Source organism: Galendromus occidentalis, unplaced genomic scaffold, assembly GCF_000255335.2.
Source record: "Galendromus occidentalis unplaced genomic scaffold, Mocc_1.1 scf7180000077488, whole genome shotgun sequence".
In the NCBI taxonomy this organism is placed as follows: domain Eukaryota; kingdom Metazoa; phylum Arthropoda; class Arachnida; order Mesostigmata; family Phytoseiidae; genus Galendromus; species Galendromus occidentalis.
Window position 1 is genome coordinate 1,237,089 of NW_003805476.1, and position 27,867 is coordinate 1,264,955.

General features: G+C 51.0%; 9 protein-coding genes across 9 annotated transcripts; 3 read left to right on the forward strand and 6 right to left on the reverse strand.

Moving 5' to 3' along the window:
* Positions 1 to 4,753: 4,753 nt before the first annotated feature.
* Positions 4,754 to 5,646, reverse strand: LOC100901316 (uncharacterized). Its single transcript, XM_003746069.1, has 2 exons — positions 5,412 to 5,646; positions 4,754 to 5,335 (listed from the first exon to the last, which is right to left on the reverse strand). The coding sequence occupies exons 1-2, from the start codon at positions 5,538 to 5,540 to the stop codon at positions 4,862 to 4,864; spliced, it is 603 nt and encodes a 200-aa protein (XP_003746117.1). The 5' UTR covers positions 5,541 to 5,646; the 3' UTR covers positions 4,754 to 4,861.
* Positions 5,647 to 6,697: 1,051 nt separating this feature from the next.
* LOC100905106 (mini-chromosome maintenance complex-binding protein) lies at positions 6,698 to 8,500 on the reverse strand. The gene is made up of 2 exons (XM_003746177.1): positions 8,336 to 8,500; positions 6,698 to 8,224 (listed from the first exon to the last, which is right to left on the reverse strand). The coding sequence occupies exons 1-2, from the start codon at positions 8,486 to 8,488 to the stop codon at positions 6,698 to 6,700; spliced, it is 1,680 nt and encodes a 559-aa protein (XP_003746225.1). The 5' UTR covers positions 8,489 to 8,500.
* Positions 8,501 to 9,034: 534 nt separating this feature from the next.
* Positions 9,035 to 10,091, reverse strand: LOC100905249 (uncharacterized). The gene is made up of 3 exons (XM_003746178.2): positions 9,881 to 10,091; positions 9,501 to 9,724; positions 9,035 to 9,341 (listed from the first exon to the last, which is right to left on the reverse strand). Exons 1-3 carry the CDS (start codon positions 10,089 to 10,091, stop codon positions 9,138 to 9,140), a joined length of 639 nt encoding a protein of 212 aa, XP_003746226.1. The 3' UTR covers positions 9,035 to 9,137.
* A 128-nt stretch (positions 10,092 to 10,219) lies between these two features.
* Positions 10,220 to 12,250, reverse strand: mldr (mitochondrial ribonuclease P catalytic subunit). The gene is made up of 2 exons (XM_018640599.1): positions 12,107 to 12,250; positions 10,220 to 11,783 (listed from the first exon to the last, which is right to left on the reverse strand). Exons 1-2 carry the CDS (start codon positions 12,146 to 12,148, stop codon positions 10,242 to 10,244), a joined length of 1,584 nt encoding a protein of 527 aa, XP_018496115.1. The 5' UTR covers positions 12,149 to 12,250; the 3' UTR covers positions 10,220 to 10,241.
* Positions 12,251 to 13,388: 1,138 nt separating this feature from the next.
* l(2)k09848 (WD repeat domain 74 lethal (2) k09848) lies at positions 13,389 to 14,881 on the forward strand. Its single transcript, XM_003746070.2, has 2 exons — positions 13,389 to 13,828; positions 13,951 to 14,881. Exons 1-2 carry the CDS (start codon positions 13,610 to 13,612, stop codon positions 14,722 to 14,724), a joined length of 993 nt encoding a protein of 330 aa, XP_003746118.1. The 5' UTR covers positions 13,389 to 13,609; the 3' UTR covers positions 14,725 to 14,881.
* Positions 14,882 to 15,190: 309 nt separating this feature from the next.
* Positions 15,191 to 16,842, reverse strand: LOC100905546 (uncharacterized). Its single transcript, XM_003746180.2, has 5 exons — positions 16,761 to 16,842; positions 16,459 to 16,644; positions 16,084 to 16,263; positions 15,531 to 15,950; positions 15,191 to 15,437 (listed from the first exon to the last, which is right to left on the reverse strand). Exons 2-5 carry the CDS (start codon positions 16,634 to 16,636, stop codon positions 15,214 to 15,216), a joined length of 1,002 nt encoding a protein of 333 aa, XP_003746228.1. The 5' UTR covers positions 16,637 to 16,644; positions 16,761 to 16,842; the 3' UTR covers positions 15,191 to 15,213.
* A 222-nt stretch (positions 16,843 to 17,064) lies between these two features.
* Positions 17,065 to 18,831, forward strand: LOC100905691 (snRNA-activating protein complex subunit 1). The gene is made up of 6 exons (XM_029112284.1): positions 17,065 to 17,203; positions 17,324 to 17,489; positions 17,633 to 17,887; positions 17,994 to 18,150; positions 18,246 to 18,500; positions 18,628 to 18,831. The coding sequence occupies exons 3-6, from the start codon at positions 17,694 to 17,696 to the stop codon at positions 18,829 to 18,831; spliced, it is 810 nt and encodes a 269-aa protein (XP_028968117.1). The 5' UTR covers positions 17,065 to 17,203; positions 17,324 to 17,489; positions 17,633 to 17,693.
* A 166-nt stretch (positions 18,832 to 18,997) lies between these two features.
* On the reverse strand, positions 18,998 to 21,345 carry nclb (PWP1 homolog no child left behind). The gene is made up of 7 exons (XM_003746072.1): positions 21,183 to 21,345; positions 20,886 to 21,036; positions 20,614 to 20,783; positions 20,219 to 20,517; positions 19,732 to 20,105; positions 19,236 to 19,556; positions 18,998 to 19,119 (listed from the first exon to the last, which is right to left on the reverse strand). The coding sequence occupies exons 1-7, from the start codon at positions 21,258 to 21,260 to the stop codon at positions 19,070 to 19,072; spliced, it is 1,443 nt and encodes a 480-aa protein (XP_003746120.1). The 5' UTR covers positions 21,261 to 21,345; the 3' UTR covers positions 18,998 to 19,069.
* Positions 21,346 to 21,893: 548 nt separating this feature from the next.
* On the forward strand, positions 21,894 to 27,348 carry Trm1 (tRNA methyltransferase 1). The gene is made up of 10 exons (XM_029112285.1): positions 21,894 to 22,036; positions 22,124 to 22,178; positions 22,388 to 22,649; positions 22,781 to 23,012; positions 23,110 to 23,363; positions 23,465 to 23,739; positions 23,877 to 24,032; positions 24,108 to 24,232; positions 26,322 to 26,529; positions 27,310 to 27,348. The coding sequence occupies exons 1-10, from the start codon at positions 21,894 to 21,896 to the stop codon at positions 27,346 to 27,348; spliced, it is 1,749 nt and encodes a 582-aa protein (XP_028968118.1).
* Positions 27,349 to 27,867: the final 519 nt, after the last annotated feature.

Genomic DNA, 27,867 nt, shown 5'->3' on the forward strand with positions numbered 1-27,867 from the left:
TGAAAACTCCCCTTCCCTCCACGAGAAAGTTGATTTGTTCCAGCAAGATTGTACGAAATCCAAATTCAGAATCGCTTCGCAGTTTGCCCGTTTCAGCTCGACCTCGTTTCGCAAATTTTAACAATGGAGACCGGAGTATTCTACCGGCCGAATCGCACCTGGGTAGGGAAATTTCAACACGGACTGAAAACACTCCGGTTCGTTTCGCTGCGGAAGGCAAGTTTCTCTCGTCGGCCTCGATGAAGCGATAATCATTTTCTACTCCCAACACTTTCCCTAATCCAGTATCGGGCGCGTATGGCGATTTAATGGTTGTATGTAAATTAGTGCTACCCGAACGATGCTGTTGTTCGACGACATCGAATCTTCATAATTCACATCCACTTGGCAGCATTCGCGGGCTGTGGCAGATCGCCGAAGCGGAAATCTAAAGAAATCAGCTTCAGCCACAGTCAATAAAGAGAGAATTAGACCCCGAACATTAAGAAACGAGAAGCAATTACCGCCGAACATCGATCTCTCCTAGAAATAGTAGACAATTCGGGCGACTTTTGCCATAGATGCGCCATCGTGGGCTGGCCGAGTGTATTATATAAACACTCTCAGCGATGCCAACAAACTCAAGTCTTTCGTAAGTAGCGTCGCGGAGTTCTCGACGCACAAAGCTCAGACTGTGATCGGTCAACATCTGGGGAGTTGAACCTCTAGCTCGAGCCACAAATTCAGTGAAATTCATTTACAGCTGAAAATATATCTGACCCGGAGCCTGGAAAAGCACGAGTGCGTACTAGATTTGGGTCCGCTTCTATTCGATTACTTTCGTCTAAAAGAAGGAATGCGACAGATACACACTGTATGGGGAGTGAGGAGGGCGTCGATGCAGTGGAGCAAGGTTAAGAAGAATCATCATCGGCTCAAGCACCAGCCTCATCGGGAGCCTCCTTGTGCAATCTCTTTTCGTCGTCGTCAATGTGCCGGATGTGGAGCTGGTGATAATCGTTCGCGTGTCCATCCGAAGCAGGGGATAATCCACATCCTCTGAATCGGTGTTAGATAACTCGCTCGGTCGCTTCATTGTGCGAATGCCGGTCCCCCACCCGTGCGACAAAAGCGAGTGTTGCTCGCTCCCCTGTGGATTCCCCGTCGCCTGTTCCGATATTTCTCTTCATCCGACTCCAGGAATCCTGCGTCGATTCTCGTGTGACACACTGAGATCTTTCTCGAGGCTGGACAACATTCTCTTATTTCTTTTCTTCGGGTGCAAATCTCGCTGAAGTGGACCGAAATCGAGTCGAGCGATCGCTCGGGGAAGTTATCGATTGATCCCCGGGGCCTCTGACTGTACGAAAACCGTCTCGCAACGAGGGAAGACGAAAAAAGAATATATTGTATGCTAAAATTCGGGAACACAATTTCGCAGATGCCGAAAATTCGGGAGCTCGCATCGAGGAAGCGGTGATCGGATGACCCGCTTCGAGGAGAATGACTCAGTATCTAGCTGGAGGAGACGTGCAAGCTGTTCGGCTCTGTGCATCCGCGCCAGCATATGGCCTATTGGACGCCCGGTCATCTTTATAACCAACAACAGATAATTGACTCTAAAGGTTCCTTCCATTAGAGAGCAAGGAGCAGGGAGGGGGAGACGACTTTCACACTCGTACACGCAGAGGGGCCATTCATTCTGATCGGGTCATTAATCATTAGATTCATTATCAATTAGAGCGATTTGCAATCACAACCATCGGTCGCTCTCCGCGTGGCCTTTGCGGCCGTCCAAACGGGTTCCGAGACAAAGCGTCCTCCAACGTCCTCAGTATGCCCAAATGTCTTTGTCGAGACGAGAGTGGTCATTCCTCAAGAATTATGGTATTCAGACCGGGGCTGCGTCAAAGCCTTTCGTCCTCCTCTCCGAGGAATCTCGTCTGATCGTGACGCGTCTTGGAACGCTCGAAGAGCGGCGTTGAGCGGCTCCTGGAAGAAGTCGAAGAATCGCGAAGCCCGCATGGGACACCGGAACGATTGACGGATCAGGACAAAGATGGAACTAGCGATTCGACAGATTAAGGTGAAGTGTCCGTTACATGCGAGATTTGCTGAGGAGTGGGTGCGACTGCGTTGAACCTCGAGAGAGCAAGCTTCATTGAGAGGAGAAAAAAAGGTGAGTAAGTGAGTGGGCGGCACACTGGTCGTTGCTCGGACGAGAGATTTCGACCACGCGCGACCTGCGAGCACCCACTTCGCACAAAAAGCACCCCTTATTAAGCAGTTTTCGCTGAGTTTGCTGCAGTCCGCTCTTTCTGTGTGTGACCACGACGACGGCAGTTGTAGTGGTGAACGTTTGCTATGCGAACGAGCGAGCGAGGAGTTAATCACTATATCCAACATTAGCTCATATGGTCCAATGGCCTCCCCACTCCTGTCGTCAGCTTGCTTGTAAGCCACGCGGTCAGTCGGTCGGTCAGTCCGGTCCGCTTGCTGAGTGAGGCTCGGGAGCCACTACGTACAATTATGCTCGCTGCGTAAACAGGTGAGGCGCGGACACTCAGCTTTGTCAGGGACAGCTAACTCAGCTCTTATGACCCAGAGAGCCTTCTCAACATCGCTGAGGATTTCATCATTCAGCGAGCTCTCAATCGAGGTCGTACACAAGTCTTTTGACACAAGCCTTCGTTCTTCGATGCGGGCGTAATACTCGAAGGGATATCGACGGGGGTAAGGGGGGGGTGTTTATTATTACTATGCGGTTTCTTTCCAGCTCCTCTCCTCCATTGAGCCTGGGGATGGCCTGGTTGGAGTGATCGATACACTCTGGCCCTGCGAGGCTGGAGTCATCTCCCTTAGGAGATACGCGTCTAGCAACCCTGGAAGCCTCCGAGCTCAAGTTGCGTCGAGATTCGAATGAATGACGGCTCCTCATTGTTCTCGAGCAAGTTCCCGCCAAGCATCCAATGATTCGATTTACTCCCGAATTCGGAGTAAAAACGAACCTGTTGGTCAGACAGGATAACAAACGAGAGCTCCTTTAGTTTCCTAACATGATTTGGTTGGAGCGAGCCGAGCCAATGGACCCAACCGCTGAGTTCTCCTCTGGGCCCGCTCTCCTCGCGCGACCGACGAGACTAGTGAGACTCGCTCGATTTTTGAGCCAAATCTGAGCCTAGCGAGCCCACCGGCGAGCCAGTCAGTGGATTTACCCCCGGTCTCGAAACAGATTTGGGCGCGATTTTAAAACTCGAGCGGGGGAGTAATTTCAAGCCCCGAGAAACCCGATACACCTGTTGTTGTAGTGAGAGGAGTTGCCGAGACCGCTGTGCCGCTTCCGAATAGAGTAGACCGCAAGGAGGGGGTGGGATACAGCAAACTACTTACTCATTCAGGATTCGCTACGCCAGCCACCACTGCGGATGCTTTCAGGGACTTTCGAAAAATATGCTGTGGATAATTCGATTGGGAAGAACGGCGAGGAATTCACTCGAAAGTCCACCGATATATTTGATAGGGCTTGTCCGAATCTCTCGGAGTCTAGGATTGAGAGTCACATCTCGGGTCCGATATCCGTTCGGGATCCCGATTTCACCTTCCAAGGTCCTTCTACTATTTTCTGTATAATGACGAGCCGGCGAGATCATACTCGGTATCTCTCTGCAATCAGTAGGTACTCTACGAAATGGAGAGTTCTCGAAAAAGAGGAAATGTCGAGTCGGTAATGATTTGTTCCTTCCGAACCCGGAGTTGAGATCACGTGCGTCCGCAGCGCTTCCCGCTCATGTGAAGAATCCTCTGAGAGTTCTACCAAATAGTCGCGTCATAACTTGCAGGATTTCCTCCTTCGGCTCACGCAAGGAAGTTGGAACCTACACATTTCATGGAATTCTCCAGAAGGGACGCACGCTGCAGGTTTCTGGGCTCTATTTATCGGAATGGGTAACTCGAACTGAAATTATTCGCGATATCGGCGGATCTAGAGATCCTTCGCGTCGTCACTTCTTTTAAGGCGATCGTATGTGGACGACGCAGTATTTCCCCCGTCGATCAGGGATCTAGACTTGTTTGGAGGAATTAAAGTGCAGTAATTGTCGGAGAGGAGATCGCCCCTTCTGAAGTCATTGTGGCCTGAGATGAACAACGTCGAGGCGCACGGAGCATCGAGTCTCAAAGGACCGTGGACGGGACGTGGTCGAGGGGAAATTGATCACTGAAAGAACGCAATCTGCGAGAATCGTGCTGTGCGGGACTAAGAGCAGAGATATAATGTACGGAGCCACATCTCGCTGCTTGGATTGGCCTAATCAGACTAAAGGTGCCCGCTTGTCCGAGCTTCTAGAGGCATCTCGGCCCAGCTTGCCATCATAGAGCAATGCAATGGACACCCTCCATTCATGCGAGGGGCGGAAAATTTCACCACAAGAGCATACACAGTCGCCAATTAATCATCGGTCCGTTTCAGCGAGTCGCAACTCCCAGCCCGATGCGCTTCTCGTTCTTGGATAGGAATACTCGTCCCAGACTCCATTTCCGCCGTCGAGAACAGCTTAATCAGACTTGGCAGCGAGTCTGAATCATTTTACTCTTGGATTATACTCTTCCTCCTTCGCTCTGGAAGCTGGCACCGAAAGGCTACTCTACGGGAACAAGTCCAGCTTCTCATGAGCACATCTAGGACTGCACATCGCGAACTGTTGTTGGAAAGCCGATGGAGCAAGCTGGAATCATGTTTCTTTCTCCTCGTTCCGTGAAAGAAAAACACCCAGAGAGAGGTCTAAAAGGAATCGAGATTTATCTCGATCACATGAAGCTTACGATCTTGACTTAAAGTATCACAAAAAGAAACACAATCCGCGCGGAAGTGGCGGGTCGTTGCTCAGACTATCGGTATTCTGACATGAAAAATCGAGTGAACCCTCGGGACTAGAAGCGGGTTAGTATTTGATGAAAAATGGTTTAGGATCGCGGCAAGAGGGCCCCGGTTTCCGACACGGCTTCGGATTTGTTCCTCGAGTGAAGGTTTGTAAGTTAAAATCCCGGTTATTTCCAGGTGGATGCCAGCTCGAATCTTCTGGCGGTCGTCGAAAATTTTCACGACTACGGGAGTTTGAGCTTTCGTTGTAGGTTCGTGCACCACGCATCCCAGACTCACCGCTTCCACTTTCAGCAGGTTGGGGTTCCCGGCTCGTAGTTCAGGCGATTCGGGTCTGAATAGAAGCAAATTCCGCATACCGTTGGTCATATCGATGCTGTAGGCCACTACTTGCTCCTTCGTCACGCTCCGTACCTCGCATCGGAATCTTATGCAGCTTCCACAATTCAGGCGGGGGAACGACGGGGACACGGTATTCTAGTGGAAGGAACTTATCAGAGAACACAACGCAACTGTTTATCGTTCTGTGGAAAGGGCTCGGGATGGTAAATACCTGGCTATAGGAAGGGCCATGCAATTCACGGAGCGCAGCAAGGACCTCGGGAATCGACATTCGTCCCGCTTCAGACTTCTGATGGATTCTATCGATGTCGCGAACAATATGTTCGTCTTGAAGCCTCATCCTCGGAATAAACTCGGTCAAATGGAAACCCGATGGAGTCTGGCCACCGCGAAGGTTTTCCGGCGCAACGGCTCCTTGTCGGATTTGCACGATGCCACCACCGCCCGCGCGTCTCGATCGTAAATACGGAAGGCACGTTTTTCGAATCTTACCAGATGTGAAACTTCCGGTCCAGCATGAGGTGACCTGGCGAAGCTCTCGCTGTTTCCCGAAGCTGACGGGAGAAACCTGCATTTTGAGGGAAGTCCTGGCGAGAAGAACTTCAGACTGTGCTCAGAGACCCATTTTGCGAAGAAGGACTTCGCTCAAGAGACGGAGGGTCGAATGAGCGTCTCCCATATCGCACTGTACACTGACAATCAAGTGACAAACGCGTGGGCCCAATCGGGTGACCATATCGCACCGCTATGAGAGGCTAGCCGGCTCGATGTCAGGATCCCGGCGTTCACATCCCCCTTTTGTATTCGGATCGAGTGGGGATTCCGGGAATGCTGTGAGCTCCTTTTGACGCTACAAGGAAGAAGAATTGAGGAAGAGTCAATTCCGTTTACGCGTACACGCGTATCCTAGGGGATATTTCGCTGAGGAAGAGATTAGCAGTTCAGGTCCGACAGAAGCTTCGATCCTCATTCCGAACATGGAAGATTTTGGTCTTCGTCCGTTGGGTAGTCTTTCGCCCCTTTCATATGCGGGGAGTTCACCTAGGTATTTTTTCGCGAATTACGATTGAGATTATTGTCCAAGATGCAAGAAGCGGCGAGCGGGTGCTACCTGATTCAGGATTCGATCGACCGCAGGCTCGATCTCTGTACAAGGGATAGCGCAGGTTTTTCGGTCACTCGGAAACTTTCGACATTGTGCGAGAGTGGCCGCCTTCAGGAAGCAGAGAAGCTCTTCCGGGGATCAGCTGTCCAGACGGTCTCATTCTCCTACCAGAAGAGATGCCGGAAGGAAGCGCCAGCGAGTTCTGGCTCCAATGAGTCCTCAGAAAAGAATGGAAGCGATGCCGACGTCCAATCCACTTGTGAGAAGGAACCCTGGATCTATGAGAGTGATGTTGAGGATCAAAACAGAAGTTTATTCTCCGCAAACGTCGGCAAGGACTTCGACCAGCCTTCCTCGCTTCCCTATACATATATCAAGTTTCTTATTTAAAATCACATTCGACCCCGAGAGTGTCGTTCTTTTTCGAGATTTTTAGCGTGCTCCCAGCATTCCGGCGTCAGCTCCATCTCACCCTCTAAGAGCGAAACGTATCTCGCCACCACTAACAGGCTATGAAGATCGTCGGCTGTCATGCTCTTGTGGAGGGAACGCAGCTTCACAAAGTCATCTTGAACCTTCTGCTGCATTTCGTCCGAGAGCTGATGGTCCTCCCACTTCAGGACCGTAATGTATCTCCGAAGTCGCGTCAGAACGTCGTCGGACAACTGCTGTTTGATCTCCTCGACGACCTGAGCCATGTCTTCTTTCGGTCGGGTTGGTGCCGGCATTGTCGAGTAGAAATCACAGTTCACCATACTCTTGCCCTGGGAAAGATACAGAACCGGGGTGTCGGTCTGGAATTCCACCGCTTGGAAACCGAAGTTGTATTCCAGACATTGATTCTGTATCATGTTTCCTAGAGCTTTCAAATTACGGATGCCATCGTCATTTAGCTGACCAGCGTTCAGCGCGTTCTCGTCGCAGATCAAAATTGTACCGGGTGACAGTTGGAGGAGGCCAGATTGGAGTCGATTCAGCTCGTAGTCTTTATTTGGCACGAACTTCGCGCTATTCAAATACTCGAGAGACAAGGGGATGGCGTGACTTTTGGTCACAAGCAGCGCCAGAACTTCAGCGATAGCTCTCGCTTGGTCCTGGGCGATGTTCCTCAGATTCAAGGAGAATTTACCGAGAGCGAGAACGTCGTGCCGGAGGTAAACACGTGAGATCAGAAACATCAAAAGATATTCCGCGCAGTGCTCGTCCCCGTAGAAGAGTTTTTTGAAAACGCTCAGAAGCTCTTGCCGATTCATCTGGGCCTCGTCGAGTGCGCGTCGACGCTGGATACTGCTCTCGATATTTATATGCCGCCCGAGGAGGGGGTTGTCGTGGTACAATTTTTTGCAGAAAACAGCGTGGATTCGGGGGACTTGAGACGTTGAGGGATTCTTGAATTTGAACTCATCCGAGCCTGGTCCGTCCGCAGGCTCGCCATGGTCAGTCACGTGCGACAATATTCCGACGAGATCGACCATTTCGTTGAGTCGCGCTTCGTCGCCAGCGTTGTAAACTTTCACGATGCACGATATTTGATTGCTATCCACGGGAAAGCACCATGGTCTGCTTGCGTTCGGTTCCTGAGCCTCGACCTCCATCTCGTCTGATCTACTTCGCTTCGCTGGTACCCCGTAGTGGGTCCCAGCTGTTTTGGAGTAGTTTTCCGTAACCCATGTGTTTTCCCCAGGCAGAGCGATGCAATGCCATGTGGAGCGTTCCATGAGACTCCTGTTGTCGTGTTCGGCGAAGAACCCGAGTTCTTTCTCGTCCGGATCGCGGAACATCGATGGGACGATATCTGACTCATTCCTGTACGACGGCATGAAGTACTCCGGATCGTATATGTCTTGAATCATACCGCGGAAGCGTACCAAACTGCCATTTGGCAAGCCGTTGTGGTTGGCTTCGTTCAAACTGGGAATCTGTCAAATTCGTGTGTTTTCTTAGTCGATTCTCCATTGCTTCACAATTGGCGGGAAGCGTCGACTATCGACGTAGCGCGGATGTCATGGGGAGCTGTTCTGACAACATACCTTTTGAAAATCGTTCGAAGAGAATTCGAGTTTGTTTCGGAAGTACAGCAGAACGGCGTCTAGGGCGAGTTTCGCATCTTTCTCACTAGAATTGAATATGCCAGCCACTTCAGCCAGGGGATTTTCGATAAGCTTGTCCATTATTTCAGGCATTCGGGCTCGGTTCCTTGCCTCGCATTATTTATGGCGCGCTTCCGGCGAATCGTCATAGAAGCTTCGCTCGGCTGCTCGACGGTGCGCACGCTGTGCCAGAAATTAGGTAAGGACGACATTCTATCGTCTATCCGAAGTCCGGCTAGAGAAACTGGCGCGATGGTTTGATATGGCGTCCGGGACGAACATATCGTTTCACCTCCGCCTGCGAGCCCAGCTCAACTACGACGTATCTCTTATCCCGCCTCGTACTATCGATCAGGAGTTCCGTCATCGCCGAACGACATATGTATGCTTGGGCGATCTGGGAGTATCTGCGTTCGGGGACGTTTTTCTCGAGCTTTTTGTTCGTATTGACGTTAGTCGCTCCCATGCGAATGCCGCTCAGAGGTTCTGACAGATCTCTTCCTCTCCAACGAAGCAGGGTAGTCGGTGGGTTTCGGGGGATTACCGATGCACACGTTGCGACGGTATTCGTTGTCTGTCATTTATTTCCGATGTATGAAGCGCGAGACTAACTAAGAAGGACAACAAGGGAAGAATTCTTCTGAACAGCTTTGTTTATATTCCCCGGTCTCGAGATGGTCCAGGGGGAGAACGAAGGATCCCGATCAGATATCCTCCGACAAGCGGCCCAAAGTTCCGGAATCTAGAAGAAGTCGATTCCTCCATCCTCGCCCTCATCATTGAGACAGCTAGCGTCCGAGAAGCCCATCAAAACATTGTAGTAAATCGGTGCCTTGAAATACTCCGGGTCGAAGGATTGCGGGATCCTCAGCCCTGGAACATCCTTCAGTCCTCCGAAGCGCTTCGATTCTTTGACCGAGCCAGGTAGTACCGGGGTCCGCCTCACCTGCAGGAAGAAGTAAACGAATTTGAGTCTGTATGTTAATGGGGGAGGCGGCTCCACAGGAAACTCCCCGGTTTTTTCATCATCCTGCTCCGGAATCCCGCCCCCGGAGAAGTTAGAGAAAAGCTTCATTCGGAATCGTTGAGGCTAGAAGGAACTCACCCAGCACGTGATGGGATGACGGTGCACCGCGATGAACTGACGTTGCCGGGCGTTCCAGTATATCCTCATAGGGTAACCCTTACTGATAAAGAATGCTGCTATTCCCATAATTGTAGTAATTATCGCACCCAAGTACATCTCTTTGTCTGAAGTCGGCATGAAGGAAATACCGAGGGGTAGTGGCTTGGTGGGCATGAGAAACTTTTGTTCTCCGTCGAAAGGGTCTGGAAGGGAGACCCAGAATTTCTCCGTTTAGAGCGGGGACGACCAGCAATCAATTATCTAATTTATCCACCCGTTGCAGAGATCTCCCTGGGAGAGGTTGGACGGCTTCACGGAGGATATTGATGCCCCACGGAAAAGTCGAATATTCTACTCACACAAGCGGAAATACTTCATTCCTACGGCGACCAGGTACGCCGCACTCAGAAAGATAACGATAGGCGGAAAGAACTCGAATGATCTCTGGGGACTGATGAACACTAAACGGCAAGTTGTCAAGTCCATACGGTCCCATCTGGCGTAGGTTTTGTCCTTGACTTTCCCGAGCGACAGGAGTGGCCTGTACGCGTCTTTCCTTTGAGTGTTCATGCCGCGGGACAGGAGTAGAGAACATCTCTGGAAATCATCACAATCATGTCACGTTTCGAAATCTCTTCTCAAGACTCTCCGAACTCCGTAATCGAAGGAGGAATGAGGGCTCGGGAAGTTTCACAGATCGACGTCATTTTATTTCCTTTCTTAGAGCACGAGCTTTCTGTCAAAAGAATCACGCCGCCGCAGACACAGCCACGTCGGTGGATATCCAGTTTTTTGGACGAAGGGAATGTGCCATCCGCCAATGTCCACGTGAGGGACGGGGAAGTGGGCCGGAGCCATTCTGAGCTTTATCGTAGGCGCTGCCGAGCCTGGCTTCTGGAAGTCGATGAAGCTGTCCTTGTGGGTGTTTAACCACTTGAAGAAAGTTCTCGCGGTGTTGTCGTCCCGATCGAATTGCTTCGATTTCTTCAGCCGGTAGATGTGGTCTCGGTAAAAATCAAACGAGAGCAGTCGGCATCTATCATGACTCAGGAGTGCGGCGAGTATGATATACGGATCATCTCTCGAAGCATTCTGCACGCAGTACATGTCGACGTCGGGGGGTAGCTTCATCATATTGAACTCCCGCTTAGCATGAGACCTCAGCAGAATCAGGATTCGGGAAAAGCCTCTGGCCTTGTAGTCTTCCAAGAGACCGTGGATGCGTCTCAACGGCAATTCGTATCTGTACACAACGTTGAGGCCGTCTATGATCGCATCGTAGGGTCCGTTTCTCCGGATGAAGTTCTGGAATCGGTCCATTTCTCCCGGGGTTGTGCTCAGATGAAGACTGCCTGCTCTGTCATTGAGAATGAGGTTCAAACAAGCCTCCCTCATTTTAGAAAAATCATGTGAGCTGATTCTTCCTGGCGGCAGTCTGGTGCGGCAGCAAGAACACTCAGAGTTCCATTTCATTTTCGCTCGATTCGCCTCGAAATGCTTCCGCCACGAAGTTCTCTTCTCGATATCGAAGTTATACGAAAGCTTGAACTCCATCTTGACGATCATATCCAAGTAGCGCTCGGCGCGGTCTGGATCTTCCATGCAGGCGTCGGCCTCCGCATCAATGCAATAAGAGTCCGATCTGCTGTACAGGTCGAAGGCTTCAGAATCTGCCCCTTCTTCGAACAGTTTCGCAATCACCCCCGCGCCGAGAGCGTTCTTGGTCCCGATGGGCTCTGCTTTCAGAATGTCGACCGCGGAACGCCATTCCGGCGTCCGCAGCAGACCTCTTATTATATACGAAGCATGCTGTGGAAGGACCTCCGGACTGCGCGAGCCTATCTCCCTCCAACAACGCAGGATCTCCTCGGAATCGAGGCAACACGCCATGTACTTTGCCAGCAGGGTCAAACTCAGATTTTCCCTTCCAACATGAGCAACGAATTGACGGAGGTGATCGGAATCATGAGGTGCTTGAAGCGCTAGGAACACGGCCGTAGCGAATGAGCCTCGAAAAACGAGATCACACGTCTGCTTCGCTTTCGGGAATTCCACATTCTGAATGTGGTTCCAATCAACATTACTCTGTTTCACGATTGCCTCTCGGAGGCTTGTCTCGAACCCGAAGGTGATTTTCGGCTTTGTGAGCTGCCCGATTTCTTGAATATCCTGAGCTTCGACTTCGGCACCTATCTTCGCTCTGGTCGAAACAGCGAAGCCCGAACGCAGGCGGCTGCTCAGTTGCTGTGAGATCTGATTTCGCTGTAACCCAAAGAGGATAGGAACCTTAGTGAGAAAGCGTGGGTCTCCGCTTCTCCGCGGGGGATGTCATTCGCCGCTTTCAGCCATTCTCACGTCAGGAACTCTCTCATGGGAGGCATCGAGATCTCAGGAGAGCTCCATAAGAGGTCTGTCTTCACTCATTCGCGAAGAGTATGTTTAACAAGGTATGGTACCTAGCATATTTCGGATAGAAAAGATGTATTTATGCCATTTCGATCATCCCTGGGATCCGCGCGCGGTTCGCCTGTGAGCACGCGCAGACGATTGAAAAAGGCCCTGTTTCGCATGCAGGTCATTCCTACCGTTATGATAGGCGTGCGACGCACGAGCCAAGCGGCCCACATAGTTCCTCCGACCGGGACTCTCCTCGCGAGTCAATTCCTGGCGTGTTTCTCCTTTCTCTATACAACCTACGCACCCCCGGTGCCTCTCTGCTTGTGAATAACAGAGCCGGAGAGAAAAACACACCATCATCTGCTCGGTAGACTGTTATTGTTGACTGGAGCACGCAGACGAACCCGGGAAGGGGAAAAGATTCTCAACAATTCGAGTGGTGGCGCGGGGAAGCTCAGAGGATGAGGTCCGGCCTGGAAATTCGAGCAAGCTGATTTCTCCATGGATGTAGGGTCATGAAGCTCCTTCGCCGCTCCTAATTGTTGTCACCTCTCTGGCTGCCTAGCCTAGCCGGAGGAGATGTTTGCGGTATAATTTCGGAATCTGCACAATGCGCACCATGGACCCCCTCGCTCCGTTCATGTTGGAGGAGCAGTGAGGATGCAATCCTGTCTGATGCGGTATATACCCTCCGGGCACTTCATGATAACTTCAAGTTCGACGGAGCCTCGACACCGAATCGCACGAGTCGACCTATTCCGCGGAATCGCAGAAGGAATTACCCATGATATATGGGTCGATTATTGGCTCCGGTGGAATTTCGGAGCGATTAGACATTTCAGTTCAGTTGATCATTCCCAGCTTCTGCATGCGCCTGATTGATTGAGCGCTGCGAGCTCACCGCTCGTGAGCAACGCTCCGTTGAGGAGTGTATGCCGCCGTTCGAACTGGACGATATGTCAGCATGGAGTCCGGAGATGCGCTGTGTCTCCTCCTCATGAGAAACTGCCTCATTAGGCAAAAATTTTGTCCATTCCAGCAGCGAAAAGTGGAAAACTCCCCGATCCGAAGCCGGGACCAACGAAAAACGAGAGCTCCGACATGGAAAAATCCACTTCGCGTCTGCGAGCAGCCTCTCGATGAGCCTGATTAAATCACTGACGCCATCGGTAGCTTTCTCCCCGAATGACAACTCTCCACCTGATACTATGCGAGGAGAAGAACTCTTGGGAGGGAGTGGCCGCCCCCTCTCGCCATGAGGGATTCGTCGGATTCCTGCCCTGGAACGAGGAGATTCGCGCGCAAATTATTCCCGAGAATAGTGTTCTCGAATATATAGCGGAACCTTCGGGTTCGCCTCTTCCATGCGCTAACGCGCGGACGGAGGATTTCGCCGCCTTGACGCGGAACGGGCTCTCGCCCTCACCCCGAAGGAGCTCCCTAAGTCGCGGAACTCGATGTTTAAAACACGGAGCTTGTTTATCGTTTGCGGAACGGAGCATTCTATGAGCAGGCATCACGCGTGGAGAATAAGTTCTCTGTCAGCGATTGAACAGTAACCGATCTATAGTTGTACGGTTCGGTGTCTCGCATTGTGAATTGACGGGTTGTCGCGGAACTCTGAGCCGCTTGAAGTCAACCTGGAGCGCTGTTGAATCGGGAGCCGGGAAGGCTTCGAAGCGGCTTCTCAAATGGAGGAAGCTTCGGCTGAGAATATGCCCGGATCGTCGGACGACACGTACCACGTGTATTGTGGTGCCGAGACCGGCTATTTGAAGGGTATAAACATCCATAAGAAAAGTTTCGCGAACCTGAACAAGGGTTCGAACCTCGATCGAGATTATGAAATTACTGTGATGATATGGGCGAACGAGGATGAGAGCCAGATACATTGTGCGCTAAAAAATCAGGTGAGGCTCCCTAGTCGCAGTTTTTTCGCTCAGGATATATACGCCGTGATGCTGTAGGACCAGAAACTTCCTTGGGCGGCCCGTTTCTAACCGTGACTGACACATGCCATGACTCCATTCAGGTTATTGCAACATATGAAGCCGACACCGGTTTCCTATTAGACACGCGGGACGTGACCGCCGGCGAAGGTCCCATCAAAGGACTAGAAATTTTGGATCAGAATTTGGTGACCTGTTCAAGATCTGGAGCGTTCCGCGTGTGGCGTAACAGCCGACCTATCGAACTCGACGTCGGGAAGGACGTGTGTCGGATGCGGAAGAGCCCCTTCTCCGATCGATTCGCTACCGGTGGCCAAGAAAACGATCTCAAATTGTGGGACTTAGCAGAACCTGAACAACCTGTGTTTGTGGCAAAGAATGTTCGCAATGACAAGCTGGATCTCCGAATGCCTGTCTGGGTGACGGACTTTAGGTTCGTCGACGACTCGAAAATCATTGTCGGGACAGGGTACAATAAAATACGCATGTATGATACTAAAGGTCAGCAGCGACGGCCCGTGTCCGAGCTTGACTTCGACGAGTACCCGATTACGACCCTGTCATTGGTACCCAACCGGGAGCACAACATCGTCGCGGGGAATACGCATGGTCGTGTAGCACTATTCGATCTTCGGATGCAGAAACTGGTTTATTGCTTCAAGGGCTTCGCGGGATCGGTCCGATCGGTTGAGGTCCATCCAAGCAAACCATACCTCTTCTCATGTAGTCTCGATAGGTTCGTTCGTGTTCACGACATCGATCGCCATGTTCTGCTCTCGAAAATTTACCTGAAGTCGCGATTGAGTTCTCTGTTGATACGCACGTCATTTCAAGGAGCTGATCTTGAAATTGGCTAGCCGTGACACCTAATCTTAACATTCTTCTCCTCCATGACGTCCGATTCATTCCGCGGCTTGAAGTTGTTTTTCATGTCATCTGATTTTCTAATTGTATCATGAAATCTGCTAACACTGTAGGGATTGTTTTGTTGAATTGAATAAACCCGTAAAATCTCGAGTTGGTGCACTCTCTTTTATTTTCCAGAGGCTTCACGCACGATTCCGTCGAGATTCGCGACGGGGACGAGAGATTTTCGAGGATACCGTCATTTCTGTCACAATTCATCTACTCGGAAAATTATTACATGCATGTCGGAAAGGCTCCAAGAGTGCGAGCGAGCGGGCAATCGCTCCGAAATAAGTTCAAATAATGCGAGCGATGCAGAAATCGCATGACTCACGCAGGCGGTACTTCACGTAAAGTCTAGCCCAAACTCCCGGATGCCGGTTTTGGCCCCCAAGGTAGTTTTCAGGGAATCAGGTCTCGAGCATCCTAGAAATACGAGATCAATCTTGAAACAGCAAACTGACAGCCATATCAAGGTCTCCTCCGCTCTTGACTAGTGCGCCGATGCAGGCTTTCTCGTCCGAGAAACCCATTTCTCGCATGGCGATGAGCTGCCAAGCGAAAGTCTGTGAAGCCACCTCCGTTTGGGAGCTATAGGCCGCTTGAAGCGCAGCCTGCAGCATCGGACCCGTAACTCCCCTCTCTCTCCGAACACGTGAAGGACCTGTAATGAATTGAATTCCGGTGAAGATTGGGACGACAGAAACGGATAATCCCACCCACGGCCAAACATCGTCGAGCTCCGGAAGAGCATTACCTGGCTGGGACTCTACAGAAGGCCCGGGTTGCAAATTGCTCCGGGAGTTTGAGACGTTCGAGACGCTGTCCGTCGCGGTCTCTGTCGATTGCGTGAGATCTGCGCCATGTGGATGCCGATCCCCGGGCGCACGGGAAGCTCCGTCCAACGACTCATCATCTGACTCGTCGCTGGGCGCCTCCATCGAGAACACGTTCGGAGACTCCGGCGGGATGACTTTGAGCAAATCTGGAGCCCAATCGATGGCTTTCATCAAGACGTCCCCGAGCAGAGGATGCTTCTCAGCGAGTACATCGAGCTCCTTGCAGTACTTCGGCCGCAGCCATTTGACGAAAAGCTGCGAGGTCTGCAGCAGCGCGATGGTTGAAGTATCTACCTCCGGCATTTCGAAGTATATCTTCTCCAAAAACTCGCTCCTGGCTGCAAGAGATCGATCATCAAGTTCGCAATCTCTGTGTGATCAGCTGATATTCCAATATAGCTAGTCATGATTCATGATGGACTCGCCATGACGGAAACCATTGTCGACTACTGACAGCGCACGACAACTCACCTAGGATATTGAGGTATTTCATTTTATACAGTTTGGTGATACCCTTATAAATTTTCTTCTGGATCTCGTATTTGTTCTGTGGTGCTCTCCGTGGCGATGACACCTTAGGGTAAACCAGCACGGTAGATCCTTCCCTGATTCCAGCAGCTTCGAAAGTCCATGCGTCCTCGAGGATTTTTCCTGAGAACATCGAGACACAAATTGAGCGAATTTTCACTCAGTATTCCACGGGAGAGTTCCTCCCAATAATCCGGGAGGCCCCCTGTTCAACATGAGGATCATGGAATCATTTGAGATTCGGAAAAAAAACTGAAACGATCAGCTGGCTTCACGAGCCGAGGGTTGAACGAGATCCGGATGTTGGAGAAGTCTTACCGAACAGGACCAGCTGGATGTCACTCGACTGCTTGTTGAAACTCTCCGCGCTCATCGCTCTCAGATGGGAAATTTTCTCTCCAGGCACAGCTCGGAGCGGCTTCCTCCGGAAAGAATTATTTTCCGCGGTCGGCACAATCTCCATCACGGTGAAGGATATGGGGACTTGCATGGCCATGCTTCCCTCTGTGAGTTAGTACGATTTTGTCAAAGCCTTCGGTCAGATTCGCAAGAAGTCGCCCTCATGCGAGCGTTGACGCAGCGCAAAATGGGTTGACTTAAGCACCTCAAGAGACCGGCACCTCAAGTTTGCGCTTGGAACACTCTTGAAACCTGATGATCTGAACGCTACCGCGAAGTCTTGCCAGAGAGATCAGCGCATTATAGGAGATGAAAAGATCCGCCGTCGCATGTCGCAGGGATTGACTCCCGAAAATCACAGATGCTCCTCTTGTGGGGCAATCTTCATACTATGTGGCGAACTTCGTTGCAAGAGTCGGATGGAATCGCGGGAGGGATCCGTGACCGAAGTTTCTCCGATCTCTCAAGAAATTGGTGTCGGGGCGCAGAGCTACGGATATTATTGTTGTGGTGCCAGGCTGTCTGCTAAGGATTTCGAACTACGAACACGCGTTTCTCGCGACCGTGGAAGCTGCTTCCGCAATCCGAGTTCTAGATGCCGTATCCTCCGTGATGAATTCAAAATCGCCCCGCTGACAGATCTAGCGTCAAATCCATTCTGCGGGTAAGTTCTTTGCGGAAGCGTGAATGAGCTGAACCTCGGCTCCTGTCGATTCTCCCCGCGCACTCGACGGGGGGCTCATCACCGTGGTCTTGGATTCTCAGCACTCTGCCATCGTTTCAGGCAGCCGCCAACCTCATATGCATACTTCGGAAAATGTCCTAGTCTCATCACAGAACCGAATCTGCCGAGTGCTTGGGAAAAACAGGAGACTACCGGGTTATTCCCGTGGCAATTGGTCAACAAGGAAATCCTCTCCGCTCATGCTTAGACTTGAACCGATTTTCCGGTAATCGAATGTGTCCCATCCTGGCTCTGATCCTGACGCGAGTCGAATCAGGATATTCCTTGCTGCGCTTGTCATGAGGAACCTAGCGCAATCACCATCGGATTCTTATTGATCCCCTCGATCGCGATTCTCCTCCGCGCTAGGAGTCAAACGCCGCAGAAGTGAGTCGTCGCTGAACATCACGAAACTCTCGGATGACGCAGCATGGCAACCCACAGTTCCACCCGGGTAAAGCGTGATACCCGAACTTTCCTCGAGAACATCGTCACCCAATCTCTGGATGCCCTGCTGAAAGATATCAGTAAGATCCGTTTCGCATTCGAAGCGAAAAAAAGTGCACGGTTCGAGGATTTCAGCACAACCTTCCGTGAGCTCGGGGCGTCGATGTTGTTCCAGGGGTATGTATACCCTATCAACACGGATGACCTAAATATGCTGCATTCCGGTGCTTGGTTTCGCCCTGATCGGAGCATGAATGGAACTGTCTGATTTTCTTTCCTTCAGACATGCATCTGAAACGAATGCGAAAATTTTCATGGAAGACATCTGTGAGATTCTCTTGTTAGAATTCGAGGATACTCAGGTGATAATTGCTAAAATATTCATTGTCTACATGTTGTACGCTTCGTACTACTGTCAGACATGCAGGCCTCGGGTTCCGGTAAGTTGACTAGACCCGGATCTCTCGGAAGTGGGGATGTCTGTGAAGCGTGAGCTTTGCTCCGGAATCGAATCGAAAGAAATCCATCCTTACAGATCCGTCTAAGATACGATGACGAGAAGCGACTAGAGGCATTCTTGAACACATGCCAGAAAGACAACCATTCTGACATTGTATACGCGATTAGAAGGCTGCAAGCGGATTGCGCCTTTCACTACGTCCATACGTTGCGCTCATACGGCTTCAAATCCTACATCCTCGATCCTCAGCAGTCAACCCATCGGAAAATGCGACTCAACAACAAAATCGCCAGCCACAGACATGTCCTGACCAGCACCGACCTCTTCCGGGTAAGATACCTAGGTAATTCACAAGCTCTTGAATGCGCAGTCCCCGCCTGCAAAATCCGAATCGCGAGAATCGAATTGAGTCCACAATGGGGAGCCCCAACGATGCGTATAACTTCTCTTTCCGCAGCGGCTCTCGTTCGTTCATGAAAATTACTGCGAGCTGAAGAAAGCTCTCAGTCTGAGGGCAGAAGAAGAATCGCTCGAGCGCGAGAACCCCTTCGACGACATGCACAAATCCGTTCTTGGTGCTGGTTCAAGAGCTCAGCTCGGGGAAGCCGAAGCTCAGCCAGTGTCGGAGGACTTCTCGGATGACGGCGGTGATGATCTATGAAGTTGAAGATGCGGAACTACCTCGGTTTCCATTATAGGCTCTATTTAGATTGCAACTAGAGATACTGGTTCAAAAGGGAGGCACAATAAAGCTGGCACCGAGACAGAACGCTGTGATACGGAGCTCATTTGCTCATTTGGCTAGATTGAGAATACTTGATTCAGATGGGAGAATATTCACCCTCGAGCTTTATTTACACGAAATCCTTCCCCCGAACAAGAAAATGTGAGAAGAGAGCTCATTCCTCCTCGTTGTCTGAGTCCATGCCTTCATCGTCATCTCGGGCGGCTGGAAGGAAAAAGTTCGCACCCCTCAATGACTGGACTTCGACGGGGAAAACTCATATAATCGCCTCTCCGGGAATCCCCCCTACTATCGGACCGTGCGCTTCATTCCTAACTCACCGTCAACCGTGATCGAAGTTTTCTTGTTCTCGACCGTATCGACGACTTTCATGAGTCGCCGCCCTTTGAAGGCCTCCATCTGAGCGGGGAACTTTTTCATCAGATCGAATGTCACGAAGTTGTTCTCGCCTTCATCGCCGCCGATAGCTATCACGAAAGGTTGATCAACAGCGCATTCGAGCGACAACAAACGACCGATATCCAGAGCATGCTCAAGAATGAATTTGGGATTTGTCTTGTCTTCTACGTCCCAAACTTTTATGAGTTGGTCTTCACCGGCGGTCACCATCAATCCGGGACAATGACTGGACAACGACATGCCTGGAATCGGGATCTGTGAGTTCTCTCTCTAAGTCTTCACGAAAACCTCCTACTGTGTATAATAATAGCTATACAGTGCGAGCGATCGGGAAAATTGGGTATATGTATTTATCTTAGTGCGATTTCCCATCGGACACGGGTGTATCGGGTTTCGGTACGGGTTTCTGAAACTCACACGAAATAGATTTTTGGTGAGCGCAGACGGTAAATACCGGGGTCGAAGCCTGTCGGACGTCGAAAGCGAAGATGCTGCCGGGCTCACTCGCAGCGAAGAAGTGGAACGGAGAGAAGTGATCCCACAAAACGCTTTCCACCTCGTTCCCCACATCCCAACTCCGACAACTGCTTTTCGTTTCTCGAACATCCCATAACTTGACCGTCCCGTCCGCTGATGCCGAGAGGAGCGACGGGGCTTCGAATGGATGGAACCGAACTCCTTGAACCCTATCCGTGTGTTCCGAGATGGTCACGGTCGGCTTCGCCGTGTTCAGATCCCACAGCAGGACCGATTTATCTGCCGAGCCCGACGCGAGGATGTGGCGCTCGAGCCTGTCAAAGAAAGAAGACGCATCCCATTGAGAGAGCAATCTACCACTTTCGGGAACGGAAATTTGACGCGGATGACGGATTCCTTGCCGTCGGAGCGAAAATCGCCGCCTTACCTGTTCCAATGCAATGAGATGACCGAATCGGTATGGCCGAAACCTTTCACCCTAGGCTTGCTTTTTTTCTTCTTTTTCTCCTTCTTGCCGAGCTTCATGCTCGGCTCCAGGAGATCGACGACATCCAAATTCCAGATACTTATGACCGGGCCAACATCCCCGACAGCGATGTAGTTGCCAGTTGTTCCGTCCTGTTCACCGACGTGATAATTCAGCCACTCCATGCAGATGGGATAGGCGGGTAGAATCGCATCGTGATGGACATACATGTCACCCTCGCTTTCGTTGTAAACATAGACCTAGAGCGGAGAGAGAATGAGAATTTCGCCTCGTAGAATTTTCCGCGCACCGATTCGGATCGGACACCTTGACTAAGATTCGAGAATCGGGCCCACCTCTAGCGCAGCACAGTCATCATCGACGCGACCGATAACGATCAAGTTATCGGTGTCCTGGAGATGAAAGGCTTCCTTCTCATCTTCGGAATCAGAAGAATCTACATCATCTTTGAGATTTGGATCTTCGCTCGACGAGGCGAAGCAAGCTAAGCCGGCGAGCTGAGCTCCTGTGAACAGATCTGTCATGAGTTCCACCCTCGCCGGGAACGATACGCAGCCTCCCGTCCCCTAGTGGGAGGTTGACAAGTCTGATACTTCGAGTGACTGACCCACGGTATCGACGTCCTCATTGTCGTAATCGTCCATATTGTACTTCTTCTCGACGTCTTGTTGCTCGTCGTCCACCTCTTCATCGCCACTGTTCTCATCAAAATTCGGATCGTTCAGGAACTTCTGGATCTCCTCCTTGCGAAGTTTAACCTTCAATGGAGATCCTCGCACATTTACTCATCGAGTCGTCCTACATCATGTTCATATCAGGGAATTCTTCTGTAGATGATTCTCATCTGTGAAGGTGGTTTTAATTCTCTGCGGTATATCCAAAAATCCTCGACTGCCCGACTTACCTTGTGAGGCACGTTCATGGCCGCTCCTTGCTTTACCCAACATATCGAAGATATGAAGTTCAGACCTGCCGTAGTCATTTTGATGGGTTTCCAGAACTTGAAAGGAACAACCGAAATCCGGCGCACGTCCAAGCAGATTGCTACGCCTGCTCAGCGGCGAGGGTGCAAGAGCACATGTTGATGGAGAAACTCGCTCGGTCTGTGCTCGTTGGATTCTACCAGCGAAAATAAATACCAGAGCATTTAGGAATCTCGGTCAATCAATTGAATTCTCTTAGGGATCGTCGAGTGGTCTGAGCCCCGGCCTCTATTGGGGACCTTGAGGATAAGGCTTTCGGAACATTCGATACTGACCTTTGTTTTATTTACTTCAGGAGCGGGGTTGCAGTCTACCGCGCGCCAAAAAACAAAACACGTCCGCGCACATGCATCCCCCAGAATCTCTCTGTTGGAGAGTGTTCCAAAGAAGGTTGGGCAGGCTTCGGCTCCGGCTGTTTCTGTTGCGCTCGGAAATTTCCTCGGACTCTCGATTTGGGATTGCTCAGATGACTGCTCCAATGACTCTCGAGCGGTAGAGTCGATCGTGGTTGTCGTTGGCGTGTGGTCTCCGCCTCGATGAGGCACGTGAAACAAACGCTTTGCTTTAGGGAATCTTTTCATGGGACACTAAGAAAGCTATTCAGTTCTCGATCGTCCTCATCGACCCGAGTCATGTCGAAAGGCAAACTTAAGGAGATCGAGATCGAGTCAGGTGTTCCCGGTATTGAGCTCACGGAAGGGAGAGCGGTAGTGCATCTGAGGAAAGATCAGGGTGTTTTCTACAATCCAGTGCAATGCTTCAACCGTGACATCAGGTGAGACGAATGCAATCATGCATTTCGAATGCGAGCCTCAATCGTCCCGAGCGTCAAAATGGATTGCTGACTTCCTCACGATTGCAGCACGGCCGTGATCAATGAGCACCTCCGGCAGAGGAAAGAGTTCATTATCGAAAATGTGAGTTTTATCGGAAATTCTAACGGGAACGGAATTTTAGACTGTTTGAGCGCTTATTCGACTTCCACCTTTGAAACCCATAGAGATGCGCTCCCGAGCCACACGAGACGTTCCTCCAGGGCGAGCATGGTTTAAGCTCGCTGCGTATTTCGGCGAGAGTGTCAATCTTCCGATCCTTCGGCCGCTCACGGAGTTCCGAAACATTTCAGAACAAAACCACATGGGATCCTCAAGCATCAATTCTCGAGGCCCTGGCAGCGTCCGGTCTGCGCTCAATTCGGTACGCGCTCGAGATAGACTCAGACGTCGTGAAGGAGATCGTGGCGAATGACATCTCAAAAAGCGCCGTCGAATCGATTAGAAAAAACGCCGAGCTGAATTCGGTCAGCGACAAAATCAGACCGAATCTTGGCGACGCCATATTGTACATGCACCAATCAAGAGCTGAAAATAGGCTCTTCGACGTCGTCGGTGAGTCCGATCGTTTCCTTGAATCTCGTTCAGAGGCAGTCGAGCGATTTCCTCGCTGGCGCGAAACTTCAAACCGTCTCTTCAATGTCCGCTGGAAATTTATTCGTACAATCGTCTCCTCTGTCTTCTAGACCTCGATCCATACGGTTGCGCCGCGAAATTCCTCGATCCTGCGGTCCAAGTCGTTCAGGGGGGAGGTCTCATTTGCGTGACGGCGACGGATATGGCGATCCTTTGCGGAAATTCCCCCGAAACCTGTCGAGCAAAGTACGGCTCCATCCCGTTGAAGTCGAAGTTCTGCCACGAAATGGCGCTCCGAATCTTGTTATGCAGCATTGAGTCGGCTGCGAATCGTCACGGAAGGTGAGTTAATTCGATGAAGATCGGGACTGAAGATATCCAGTCGAGCAAATCAATCAGCAGTATGATCGTAAGCAGCTCATCACTCACCCCGTTGCAGATACATCATTCCCCTGCTCTCCCTATCGGTTGATTTCTACATCCGAGTGTTTGTCCGGATCGAGACTTCGGCAAAGACCGTGAAGCATTCCAGTTCAAAGATGGCACTAGTCTATTGTTGTAACCACTGCGAGAATTTTCATCTGCAACCGATGGGAACGGTCGTCACCGAGGCCAATAGAACCGGATTCAAGAACGCCAGAGGGCCCCCGATAGGCTCGCATTGTGAGAATTGTGGATCGACGTTCACTTTGGGTAAGTTAGATTTCCGGAAGAGGATCATCCATCAGGTCGAGCTCACAGTGACGCACCCACGTGGCTTTCAATTAACGAGCGAATGATCCGTTCCACCACAGGAGGTCCAATCTATACGGATCCAATACACAATAAGGATTTCGTGTCCCGTCTGCGAGCATCTCTCAGAGGAGCAACGCAGCTCGAGACAACAGATCTGCCGAATTTCGAGGCCAATCGGAACTCAACCGATGAAATCATCCCTCTGAGGGGCGACGTGAAACAAGATCCAGCTAGCAAATTTCAGACTCTGCGCAGAATGCAAGGAATGCTCAGCGTAGTCTCCGAAGAATTATCCGACGTCCCCTTGCATTACGCTCAGGAGAAACTATCACAGGTTCGTCACGCACGGGAATCAGCGAATCGAGCGGGTTATTCACAAACTACTCGATAGCCTCGTCTTCCGGGGCTGGGACATTCTGATGGACTGTAGTCTGCGAATTTCGAATCTCGATTAAAATTTTCCTGCCGCAGGTTCTCCGGACAAATTCCCTACCTATGTTGAAACTGAGGTCTGCCTTGCTCAACGCAGGCTTCAGAGTCAGTTCTTCTCATACAAACAGATCATCAGTGAAAACAGACGCACCTCAGGACGTAGTCTGGGACATCATGAGACAATGGGTGATCGATGTGAGTACCTTCGGCAGACAATGGAGCAGAACATGAACACAGCAGTGTGCCTGACGCCTCCGGTTTGAATTGCAGCAGAACAAGGACAAGCCTAGAGACCCGCCAGCCGCGATGGTTATCTCGCGACCCATCAAAACCAGGGTGAATTTCACCGAGAGACCCGACGCGATCGCGCCGTCGATGAAGGACAAGACTCTAAGGTTTGTGAAAGCAATCGGCGGAGCCCGCTGGATCCGATGTTCAGGTATTCGGGTAAATAAGACCGTTACCCTCAGACGTGGGTCAGCTAACGGTAGCGGCAGCTCCGCGGAGGGCCGCTCGACCTCGATTGTACTCGAGCCCCGATGGGAATAATTTGAAATTCGCGGCCCCCGACAGCTGATCACGCGCCCCCGTGAACCCCGAAGCTATGCACCCCTCGGATTTTGGAATCTTGCAGCGAATCGTGAGCGTGCTTTCGATTCCCTGTCAGCTTGCAGGAACCTCCGCAGGAATGTTCTCTGGTCGCTCATCTTGACGACCATGTGGCTCTTTTGGTGGCACTGGGAGCAGGAACTGTGCCACAGGAGCACATCAGCGACGTTGGGAATACTGCATATAGATAATATACGAAATCTGTCACTAGCTCGATTTATTTACTCGGCCTCGACCTCTCGGATCACTGAGACATAGCTGGGATTCCCGAGATTCCAAGCCAGCAAAGGCACCTGAGTCGAATTGCAGCAAAGAGCCGAGCTGATCCCTCGAATCATTTGACTCCCTCCGCTTGTCCAATTCTCCTCAATGGGGACGATTGCCCTATTGGGAATCAAACTCCATCCAGAGTATTGTCAAAACCAAGAACAATCAGACTTTCACTCGTCAGGTCCACGTATCATAGGAAACCCGTTACGTCCCTATGCGTGTGGCCGGGCCCAGGGCGGGGTGACGCCAGCGGCATTTGGGGTTGACATCGAGAACGAGGTTTCAGAAAACCTCCTGAGCCAAAATCGGTGTTTACATGAGACAGTTGGTGACGTCTGAAATTCGGTCGTGAAGTGGAGCGAAAACGTTCTGGAAGAGCCCCCCGAGCGCTTATTACGTCGGCGGACGCGTGACGGATACGGCGAGTTCCAATAGCTCGAGCCCCAACCCTTGGATTTTGTGAGTGGCATTGGTCTGATTCCGGGTACGTTAGATTCGGTCGTCTTCCTTCCTCGAGACGGCGAGCTGGGTATCGTAGTGGGGTCATCCAGGAATGGTACAGCATCAAACTATATTTAACGCGGAAAAAAAATACCTACTCGTTGTCTAGTGCGTCTCCTAATAGACTTAGCTGACTTCCATCATCATTTCCCTTCTTGCCGCGTCCCGGTGTGAACAAGCTTCGTCCAGCGGATATTTCTAAGGAGACTGGCGGTCGAGTCCGAATCTCAATCGAACCGGAACTGTGATCTTTCTCTATGGCCGATAAGACTTCCCGTCCAGAATATGAAATTGCTGCCCATGTGGGGCAACACTGCTCCACCTTGCCCCGGGAAGTATCGGGACGAGCTCAATTTCCAGGTGGGGTGCGGTGTAGAGATCAGTTTTCCTGATGGGGATCCGGTTACTCCCCGCCTACTCTCTTGGGATAGCCGTAGACGACCCGTAGAACGATGAAGCTACGAGCTGATCTGATCAGAACGTTTTGAGCCGAACAAGCATCGCAGCGAGATGGCCGACCAATAACAAAGTTAATAAGTTTTGACCGTATTTCAACGCTGAAGATGAAAGGAGATCGTAGGGGCTCAGAGGATTCGCTCCAAGTCAGATGCATTGACGGAGTCGCGGTACAGATCAGAGATCAGTGATCCGATCAGCTTTGATTTAGGCTATTCGGACTTCTGATCGTATTGAGCGAAACACTCGCTGTCGAAACTGTTGACGAAGAGCTCGCCGAGGCTCTCTTCATGTTGGTTCGCAAACTATGGCGCGATGTCGCAAGACCTCCGATCTGAATGCACAATTGTACTGAAGGCATCATCTAATCTCGGAAACCTCGAAGAGAATTACTACGAATAATTAATTTCATGGCGGGGGATCATTATGCTCGAATCCCAATGTAACTGGTCGAGTTCATGAGACATCGTCCGAAGATGTGGAGACCCTTTCAAAGGGCGGCATGAGCCACATGATTTCGTTCCCATGACTTACCCCGCGCAATCGGCCCGATGAAATGTCTCGAATGTTTCCGCGCGAACGGCTGGGGCATACGGCTCCGGCTTATTCAGTCGGCCCCCTCTCATGATCTGTCTAAATTCAATTCAGGTTCCAAATTAACCCAGAGCGAAACTGGGGTCCAAAAGTCCGCGCAACTGCCAGGGACGACGTGGAGGAAAAACGGAAACGCCTACAAGGAAAGAAGAAGAAACGCAGAGAAGGTGCTCAGGCGAAGGGCGATCACGGAGCGTCCCTCGCTTCCTCCCTGGACGAGGGAGATGATCTACACAATCAGCTGAAGAAATCTCGACATGAAGTGAGTGGGTTCCGTATGAAGACATAAATAGGCCTACGTGGTGGGGGATATCACGATGCCATGCCGTGCAGTGAGCTCGGGAAGAATTTCCGAAAGATGAGTCACGCTCTCGGAACGAAAATCCTTGTTGGAAGAAACAAAGTATTCCGCGGCAAACCACATCTTCTCCGCATTCGACGACTTTGGAAAAGTTCCCTGAGTCGGATCATTTTGAAGAAGTTGAAACGAAGTCTTGAATACGGTCGCCGCAAACCGCAATGCAGTCCGTCGGCTGGAAACCACAGAAACCGTCCGCTTGTGAAGATCGAATTGCACTATCTGCTCGAAAGCGTTCGTCTATTTGTCTGTTGGGTGGTCGGTCAAACAGTCACTCCGATATCTTCCACGACCGTCCGTTTCCCAACAGACGGATTCAGATCGGATTCCGGCTTCAAAGTACATCGATTCGTGTGTTTTTGGAAAGTCGTGTTGCTTGTGGTAACGACGGAATCGAGCCGAAAACTTCTCCCGGAACATATGCGTTCTTCTTTTCGTGGTGGCCAAGCGTCCGACTGTCAGAGCGCACTTCACTACATCGGTGGCAAACCTCAACGTGACGCCTTCGAATCAATCGAATAACTTTCGTATTGAAGAGGATTTGTCCCGAATGTTCGAGATGACTGCCTCCCGATCCAGTAGGGGAGGCGCATAGTGAGAACGCAATGCTCACTATTCGCTCCACCGCTGTGAAGCGAAGAGCGCGGGACCCGCTGTTAATAATTTGAATATTCCAATTCACAGGAGGAGGTCTCTGTTGAGACCAAGGGCAAGACCCTCTGAGAGAATCGTCTCTGTAAAGCTCGATAGCACCGTGCCTGCCTGCATATACCTTAGGGACATCACTGACCTAATAAAATTGATTTACTCTAATGGAGAAGGAATTTTAGCTGAACTGGCAGCCCGCATCCTCCGCAAGGAATTCGCGATGAGACGAAGGTTTCCATGAACTCCCGACCAACAGAATCAATTCACCAATCAGTTGAGCAGATACAAACAATAACTGTTCGATTAAATCATAAGTGGGCCGAGCTGAGCCGCAGCTCGATCTGGTGGCGATCGACAGGCCAATCCTCGGCTTCGTGCCAGAAGCCCAGAGGGTCTGCGCACATAATGCGGGCAACGAGGACCTAGATATGCATCGACATGAGCTTGTAACAGTTTAATTTAATTCATTTATCCATCTCCTCGTCTGTGCGTGGAACGACCTACCTCCCTCCCTACTCAACCCGGCTGGTAAGGGTTGACATATTGGCGACCGACTTCTGCCGTGATGAGTGGGCGGCGGCCGAAATGTCGTTG

Bases quoted from the DNA above. Each gene is read 5' to 3' on its own strand.
- nclb (XM_003746072.1), bottom strand. From the start codon at position 21,260: ATGACTACGGCAGGTCTGAACTTCATATCTTCGATATGTTGGGTAAAG. The intron at 21,037-21,182 runs GTAAGTCGGGCA...TCTCCATTGAAG, and splicing joins CCATGAACGTGCCTCACAAG to GTTAAACTTCGCAAGGAGGA. The intron at 19,557-19,731 runs GTGAGTTTCAGA...TCCCGATTCCAG, and splicing joins TCACCAAAAATCTATTTCGT to GCATGTCGTTGTCCAGTCAT.
- Trm1 (XM_029112285.1), top strand. From the start codon at position 21,894: ATGTCGAAAGGCAAACTTAAGGAGATCGAGATCGAGTCAGGTGTTCCC. The intron at 22,650-22,780 runs GTGAGTCCGATC...TCTGTCTTCTAG, and splicing joins TAGGCTCTTCGACGTCGTCG to ACCTCGATCCATACGGTTGC. The intron at 26,530-27,309 runs GTGAGTGGGTTC...TCCAATTCACAG, and splicing joins TGAAGAAATCTCGACATGAA to GAGGAGGTCTCTGTTGAGAC.
- LOC100905249 (XM_003746178.2), bottom strand. From the start codon at position 10,091: ATGAACACTCAAAGGAAAGACGCGTACAGGCCACTCCTGTCGCTCGGG. The intron at 9,725-9,880 runs GTGAGTAGAATA...TCTCCCTTCCAG, and splicing joins AATGAAGTATTTCCGCTTGT to ACCCTTTCGACGGAGAACAA. The intron at 9,342-9,500 runs GTGAGTTCCTTC...TTCTTCCTGCAG, and splicing joins GTCATCCCATCACGTGCTGG to GTGAGGCGGACCCCGGTACT.
- LOC100905691 (XM_029112284.1), top strand. From the start codon at position 17,694: ATGGCAACCCACAGTTCCACCCGGGTAAAGCGTGATACCCGAACTTTC. The intron at 17,888-17,993 runs GTATGTATACCC...TCTTTCCTTCAG, and splicing joins GCGTCGATGTTGTTCCAGGG to ACATGCATCTGAAACGAATG. The intron at 18,501-18,627 runs GTAAGATACCTA...CTCTTTCCGCAG, and splicing joins CCAGCACCGACCTCTTCCGG to CGGCTCTCGTTCGTTCATGA.
- mldr (XM_018640599.1), bottom strand. From the start codon at position 12,148: ATGTGGGCCGCTTGGCTCGTGCGTCGCACGCCTATCATAACG. The intron at 11,784-12,106 runs GTAGGAATGACC...TTTGGGTTACAG, and splicing joins GTCGCACGCCTATCATAACG to CGAAATCAGATCTCACAGCA.
- LOC100901316 (XM_003746069.1), bottom strand. From the start codon at position 5,540: ATGAGGCTTCAAGACGAACATATTGTTCGCGACATCGATAGAATCCAT. The intron at 5,336-5,411 runs GTATTTACCATC...TCCTTCCACTAG, and splicing joins ATGGCCCTTCCTATAGCCAG to AATACCGTGTCCCCGTCGTT.
- LOC100905106 (XM_003746177.1), bottom strand. From the start codon at position 8,488: ATGCCTGAAATAATGGACAAGCTTATCGAAAATCCCCTGGCTGAAGTG. The intron at 8,225-8,335 runs GTATGTTGTCAG...CGAATTTGACAG, and splicing joins CTTCGAACGATTTTCAAAAG to ATTCCCAGTTTGAACGAAGC.
- LOC100905546 (XM_003746180.2), bottom strand. From the start codon at position 16,636: ATGGCCATGCAAGTCCCCATATCCTTCACCGTGATGGAGATTGTGCCG. The intron at 16,264-16,458 runs GTAAGACTTCTC...CGATGTTCTCAG, and splicing joins CATCCAGCTGGTCCTGTTCG to GAAAAATCCTCGAGGACGCA. The intron at 15,438-15,530 runs GTAATGCTCTTC...AATTCATTACAG, and splicing joins TTCTGTAGAGTCCCAGCCAG to GTCCTTCACGTGTTCGGAGA.